The 7,494-nt window shown below is 31.1% G+C and overlaps 2 protein-coding genes across 3 annotated transcripts in view; both read left to right on the top strand.

The window, feature by feature from the left end:
• Positions 1-270: 270 nt before the first annotated feature.
• On the top strand, positions 271-4,617 carry LOC108740596 (gastrula zinc finger protein XlCGF57.1). Its single transcript, XM_018474967.1, has 7 exons — positions 271-463; positions 772-1,174; positions 1,474-2,019; positions 3,312-3,516; positions 3,591-3,795; positions 4,270-4,435; positions 4,498-4,617. The coding sequence occupies exons 1-6, from the start codon at positions 293-295 to the stop codon at positions 4,294-4,296; spliced, it is 1,557 nt and encodes a 518-aa protein (XP_018330469.1). The 5' UTR covers positions 271-292; the 3' UTR covers positions 4,297-4,435; positions 4,498-4,617.
• Positions 4,618-5,427: 810 nt separating this feature from the next.
• The window catches only part of LOC108740594 (zinc finger protein 2 homolog), a 14,694-nt gene continuing 12,627 nt past the window's right edge, over positions 5,428-7,494 (top strand). The window contains exons 1-3 of one of the 2 annotated variants that reach the window (XM_025975665.1): positions 5,428-5,863; positions 6,091-6,496; positions 7,413-7,482. In XM_025975665.1, the coding sequence (XP_025831450.1) occupies positions 5,693-5,863; positions 6,091-6,496; positions 7,413-7,482 (647 nt within the window). In that variant the 5' untranslated portion in view covers positions 5,428-5,692. The remainder of the gene's footprint in view (positions 5,864-6,090; positions 6,497-7,412; positions 7,483-7,494) is intronic. The other variant, XM_025975666.1, reaches the window with a different exon arrangement.

The following is a 7,494-nucleotide window of genomic DNA, read 5'->3' as shown; positions in this document are numbered from 1 at the left end:
CTAGTCCGAAACCATACGTCATCTCCCTCACTTTTCGAGCCAAGAAATTATTACAACGACATACGGCTAAGGCACGTCCATTAATATATGTCTATGCGGCTAAGGCACGTCTATTAATATATGTCTATGGTTGCAGGCAATGTGTATTGCAGGTTATGTACCTAGACTAGGTTATGTACAGTTATGTAGTTATGTTGTAGATTCCAGTTTGCAGTGCAAAATTAGATAAGAATGAACGGTTCGGTAGTTGAGCAGTTGTCTTAGATTTTCGTGAGAATCATATTTGATTGACATGGATGTAAAACAGCAAGATAATCAACCAATACAAAATCAATTCGACGTCAGCAAAATATGTCGTACGTGTCTAACAACAAAAGGAGAAATGCAATCAGTTTTTCAAGTTGATGATTCAGTCAGTCAAACCAGATTAGGAGAAATGATAATGAGCTTTACAAATATACAGGTTATATTTATTGTTTACTTTTATCGGCCCTTTTCTTAAAATGGTATATAGGTAATGAAATTAATAATTTTTTAATCAGGATAGACATTGTTATTAAAAGAGTGTACCTCTGTTACCACTTTTGAATTATTGAATTTTTAATTATAAAAGATACTTACTATGTGCCTACATGTAAACTTCGAAATTTAATTAACTTAAAAGGCACAAACTCTGAAGTTAGCAACGCTGTCAATATAATATTTCCACTTTTAAAATATTTATTACTATTATGCGGTTTTTAAAACTAAATCTAATAAATTTTTAAATAGATTTCACCTGAAGATGGTCTGCCACCTACAGTATGTGTTCAATGTGCACACCAAGTTAATTGTGCTTACTCCTTTAAACAACTTTGTGAACAATCTGATAGTAGTCTGCGTCAATATTTGGGTAAACCTTTGATAAGTAATAAAACAATTAAACAAAGTGACAAATCACAGAACACAGATTTTTATTCTTCTACTCAACTACTTGATAAGTTTGAGTTGGATAACTCTTTAAATGATAGCCACTATTCCTTAAAACATGATTTTCCAATTGTGGAAACAGAAGCTGTTATTTCATCAACAGATGAAAAAATTATAGCACAAAAGCGACTTTTGGTATCAACTAAATCGAGTAATGGAAAATTATCTAAGAAGAGACTATTTGCGAAACTTTCATTGAAACCAGGTAACAAAATGCATTTGTTGGAGAAAATAAAATATTTCTGTATTCAGTTTTTAAAAACTACTTTATTCACAGTAAATTCTGTATATAGGCATGATTTAACGAATTACTAAATGTAATTGCCATTATGTACTTAAGTTTATATTTTTTGAAACATTATTTTGTATTTTGAACTGTAGGCATACTACATTAATCGTAATTTTGTAATTAATAATAAATATTTCACTTAATCGATTATATACATGTTCTACATGTGTATCTTTACTATCCTTTGTTAAATCTTAATGTAAGAAATCTTTCAGGTGTTATAAAACAATTGAAACGTAGCTGTCATCAATGCAATGTTTGTAAAAAGCAATTTATTAATCTCAAATCATTTCGTAAACATCTGCGAACACACATGGAAGATAGGCCTTATAATTGCAAACTTTGCCCCCGGAGTTTTACAGAAGAATATTATTTAAACAATCATATGAGAATACATATGCCCGATGAACAAAAACCACATGAATGTGAAATATGCAAAAAAAGATTCATTCATGCTACTCTTCTAAACAAGCATATGCTTAGACATACTGGAGAGAAGCCGTTTGTCTGTAACATTTGTAACAAGGGATGTTATGCTGAGAATAGTCTATTGAAACATATGAAAATACACGAAAAAAAAGAAGGTGATCCTGCTTTACTCAAACATATTTGTGACTATTGTAGAAGTGAGTTTGCTGATGCAACAACTTTAGATGCTCATATTAAACAACACACTGGAGATCGGCCATTTCTCTGTACTATTTGCGGAAAAAATTTTCCCCAGCGTTTCAATTTGGATCTACATTTACGAACACATACAGGTAAAAGTGTCAAGTAAAATACTTTTAATTATGATCAGCAAAATATATCAATCATCACTTTTGCTTTCATGTACTTCTTTTCTTACTGCTTATAATGCTTAAATAGAAATAAATGGTGTAGATGGTGTTTCCACCCCATCTACATCCTTTATTTCTAATTTTCCTTTTCATGGTATTGAACTTCAGAATTTTTTACAATTTTTTTGAAAAGAAACTACTTAGACCCATTTGAGAGTAAAATGTTAAAATCTTTCGAGAGGAATTTATATTTTGCAAAGAGAATATAACAGATCAAGAAACTATTTACATTTATGCTTTTCTTAGTGCTTTATTAATCTTGAACAAATGACCAACAATCTCTCGCCGTATTTAGCGATAAGACAAGTTGTAAACGAAACCTTACATAATTCAGAACACTCAGTTTGGCATTACTCAAATTTACCAGAACCAGTGGCAACCAAATTGGCATGATTTAATTTCCAGAGGAATTTTTTCATATTTTTAAAATCCTCTCCACCTGATAGATGTCATCAGTAACTATAGTGAAAAGGAACATACAAGTAGGTACTTTGCCTTAGAATTTTATCGCTCACAATGGAAACCGACGACAAGTAGAATGTATTGAAGAACAAGCCTTTATTAGGAACTTTGTAAAACATTTTCGGCAACAGTAACAATGTTTCTCTGCTAGAAACCTTACCTTATGAAGGCATCTACTTACTAATACAAATGTATACTGCAACGTAGTATTAGGATTCAGTTTGTTAAGTAGATTAGTAGTAAGGTCTTGTCAAATTCTATGAAATGCTACAGGTAGTTGAAGTTGACTCCACAATATATTAAACTTTCACAATACTGCCAACCTTTTTCTTTAATGAACTATGCCGGGTAATGCTACAATCTCGTGTATGGACGTAGAGAATGAACTAAGCGTTTTATATCAAATTGTGAAGTGAATACTGACCCAGACCAAAAGTGTCGGTTGTCTTCTTTCTAGTATCCATGTGTGAGGCTAATTTTTATTAATTTATTTTATAACATATGCTTAAGTTCATAAGGTTCCTTAGGAATGACAATACTCTCGAAGTGAACCTAATCGTGGCGCGGTGTATAGTTTTTTGTTATCCTATCCGCAGTCAAACGAGCGAGAGTACCTAGCGTTTTATGTTTTTAGAGTTTATTAAACCTCCTTAGGTTATGTTAGCAGCATTACAATATTCAGAGCGGCTTCATGAAGGCTATTATAAACTCCACTGCATGAAAAGGCTTTACCAGCATAAATTTCATTTCAGGTGAAAAGCCATTCATTTGTGAAATATGTCAAAACGGTTACGTTTCAAAAAATAGTTTGAAAATTCATTTAAGAACTCATACAGATGAGCGTCCCTTTGTTTGTGACTTCTGCGGAAAAGCTTTTAGACAGTCGGGGGACTTGACCAGCCACAAAAGACTGCATGGAACTGAAAAACCAATAGAGTGTTCAGTTTGTCATAAACGGTAAACTGATTATTTTTAAGTTAACTTTACTGTAGTAAGTAGTACACATTTTAAGTAGATATTTCTTTTTTTAGATTCACCACAGAAGTGAAATTAAAGTATCATATGCGAATCCATACAGGAGAGAGACCTTATGTTTGTAGTGTATGCAGTCGAGGCTTCACCGTGAATAATACTCTTTTGAGACATATGAGAGTCCATACAGGAGAGCGACCATACGTTTGTGTTACATGTGGGAAAGCCTTTTCGCAATCTTTTAGTCTAAATACTCACATGAAGGTATGCTATAATAGACACTGAAGTTCGCATAAAAATGTTAAAAGAACGGAAAAATAAAATAATGCAAAATACCGTCATCTTTTATCATTCGATGTTACTGAAAATTGAAAATTATGAATTTGACGATATTTTTAAATTCGTACATTTTAAAAGCCTTCGCCATTTATTATACTTTTTCGTCAGTATCGTTATGTAGTATATGCCCGTGAGTATGAAAGGCTCATGCGTTTATTTGCACGAAATATTAAAAAATATCGAAAAGTTCATTGTGGAGACTCGTGTAGCGAGGCATCGGGAACTGCCAGACGTATCGGTGGTTCAGTGGTAGAACAATATCAGTAAAACATTAATTTGGTTTCTGCTTTGTCTTAATAAGTAAAGGTCACTAAAAATAAATGTGTATTTTCAAACAGATTCTTTTCATAAGCAACATTGCAAGCTCAAATAAAAAATAAAATAAATCTTTCATTTCAGGCATGTACACAACCCAACGTTGCATAAGGAAGTCGTCAAGAAAAGTTAAGCAATTATTAAAAATAACTAAATAAAATTGTAGAGGCAATTTTTCAAGTCAGCATGTCGCAACCCATGGCACAATATCTAAAAGAATGTTAAAAATTGATTGAATTGAAAAAATTCTGTAAGAAAAAAATCCTACCATAAGTTTTAACAATAAAGAAATGTTTCCTTTTTATTTTCTAGGAACAGCGCTATTCCAGTATATAAACACGCCGTAATTCATGAAATGAAGTGAATGAAGGGTATACCACCTTAATCCTTAATATCTGTAAATATGTAAAAAATAAATTATATTAATTAGGATACTCACACTTTTGAGTCGTATGAGTTTAGTACTTGTCCATTTATTCCCAATAAAATGCCGTTCATAACCAAAGCAGACAAGAATGGTTTTTAAAGTTAATCATTTTTAACCACCAACTGCTTACTCATTGGATTTAGAAAGGATCTCAATAGAAAATATGAACCGCAAATAAATTTGATTCGAACTTCTTTGGACAAGAAAAATACAAAGAACTAAAAAAATAACTTTTCTAAAATTCAGTTTTCAAATTTTGAAATTTTAGCTTTTATTTTGCTGGAGATAATAGCTGTAAATATATTTATTATGTGGCTACAAACTGGATTCTGACGGACTTATAGTTTTTGAGTAATAGCTAATTGAAATTGAATTAAAATTTTAAAACTTTGCCTTGTATAATAAGCCTTTAAAATTTTAATTCAATTTCAATTAGCTATTACTCGAAAATTATAAGTCCGTTAATTAACTTAATTAACATTCATAAACCTACAATTAAAAACAAATTGTTTGAATTTCGCGTATAATGTACTCTGTGGGCTAAAATTTTCTAGTCAGATTTTCGTCAAAAATTAAGGATTTGTAAAATCACACTACATTGATTAACAGTTTACCCATTCAAAATTGAAAATAGTGAAAAAATGTCTAACAAAATATTACAAAACTAAACAATTTAAATCGTTTTTATCTCAGTGTACAGTGCAAATATGGTTTTAAAAATCATTTTGAAAAATGCTGTAGATACGTTAGTCAGATTATAACAAAATCAGTCGTTTGAATTTGAATCGAATTATTTCAGTTGATTTTGAACGACATAATAGACTCTATGACTACGCGTCACGTTTTGTGTACAGTCAATACATTTGTGCTACTGTTTGTACGGTTATGGCACGGTTTGCATCCTTATATTCATGAACATAGGAACCACAAAATCTGATCACACAGACAAATTCTTTGCGTAACTGTACAAGTGGTAATGAGTGGTGGTCACAATCGACCAGTGCAACAGTTCGCCATTCGAGTAGTTTTTGTGTTTTTAAAAACGGTATTGGGTTTTTGTGAGAATCGTATTTGATTGACATGGATGTAAAACAGCAGGATAATGGACAAGTACAAACTCAATTCGATGTGAGCAAAATATGTCGCACGTGTCTAACAGCAAAAGGAGAAATGCGATCTGTTTTTCAAACCGATGATTCAATCGGTCAAACTAGATTAGCAGAAATGATAATGGGCTTTACAAATATACAGGTTATATTTATTGTTTACTTTTATCGGTTTTTCTTTTACATTCAAAACCAAGTTGGAAATTAACAATTTTTGTAATTTGGATAAATGGGAATTAATTCGAAATTGAAAGGTAGTAATTCTAAAACGAATAGCACCATCAATATAATATTTACACTTTAAAAATTTGTTGTTTTATGTTTTGATTTACCTATATGTACTTAAAAACTTAATTTAAATAATTTTTGCAGATTACTTCCGAAGATGGTCTCCCGCCTGTAATATGTGTTCAGTGTGTACATCAAGTTAGTCGTGCTTATTCCTTCAAACAACTTTGTGAACAATCTGATAGTAGTCTGCGACAATATTTGGGTAAACCTTTGATTAGTAATAAACCAGTTAAACAAGTAAGTGAGAATCAACAGAACACAGATTTTTATGCTTCTGCTCTACTTTTGGATAATTTTGGGTTGGATGACTCTTCTAATGATAGTGATGATTCCTTTAAACAAGATTTTCCATTTTTGGAAACACCGGCCGTTATTTCATCAACAGATGAAAAAATTATAGCACAGAGACAGCTTTTGGTATCAACTAAACTGAGTAAAGGAAAACTATCTAAAAAGAAACTATTGGCCAAAATTTCAGTAAAACCAGGTAAAAAAATCACAATTCTTTTATTGGACAAAAAATATCAATTTTTTTTTAATCACTGTAAATAATAGTAAATTAAGTATACCATGTAAGCATGGTTTCAAAAAATTCTTACTAAACAAAATTTGTAAGTTGCAAAAATGTAAACTTGACTGTAAGTAATGCACAAGTATAGCAGAAATTATTATTCTACACCCTATTGTATTTTATTAAACAAGCTTGTTTGCATTTGCAAGACAGTTAGAAAGGTAGCACTTAAAGAAAAGTATTACTATCTTTATAACATCCTATAAAGAATCAATTTTAACAAAAACAAGTATGTTGTAGTATATTAATAATAAAACTGTAAAAAAAAAACGGTCGCGTGAATACGTTCTTTATGAACGCTGCCTTAACAATAAGGGATATATGTATAATATAAATATGTTTGCTTTCTATAAAAAATTGAGCCGTCTTGGGGACCCGTGGGAGATGTGAAACATCAAAAATCGAAACTATTATACAGAAAATATGCATAGAAGGATATGTATGTATGAATGACAACTCACCATTCTATGGAGGCCATACACAGTATAGTCTCCATATTTCATACATACTACACTATGGGTATACGAGCTCAGTGCGAAGGGAAAACGAGAGATGTTTCACGTCAATAAGCTGTAAAGCTTAAAAGGGTCAGTAGAAAAGTCCCAACAATTAATTTACAAATTGATAAAATATTACTATTATAGTAACAAACTGAATCCCAAGGGGTAAAGTCGCAGACGCAGCTAGTCATAAATATAGCTTTCAGGTTCATAATTTTATATTTAACAGAAAATGTTACACATTGTTTATTATATGTTATCCGTGATTGAATTATTTTAAATTGTAATGCGTTAGTATATCTGAATTTAAAAATTTTTATTTCTTGTTTCAGGTGTTATAAAGCAGTTGAAACGTAATTGTCATCAGTGCAATGTTTGTAAAAAGCAATTTATTAATCTCAAATCATTTCGTAA

This window comes from Agrilus planipennis, unplaced genomic scaffold, assembly GCF_000699045.2.
Source record: "Agrilus planipennis isolate EAB-ADULT unplaced genomic scaffold, Apla_2.0 scaffold250, whole genome shotgun sequence".
NCBI classification, from domain to species: Eukaryota; Metazoa; Arthropoda; class Insecta; order Coleoptera; family Buprestidae; genus Agrilus; species Agrilus planipennis.
The sequence above is the reverse complement of the archived record's forward strand: the minus strand, read 5'-3'. Positions and strand labels throughout refer to the sequence as shown.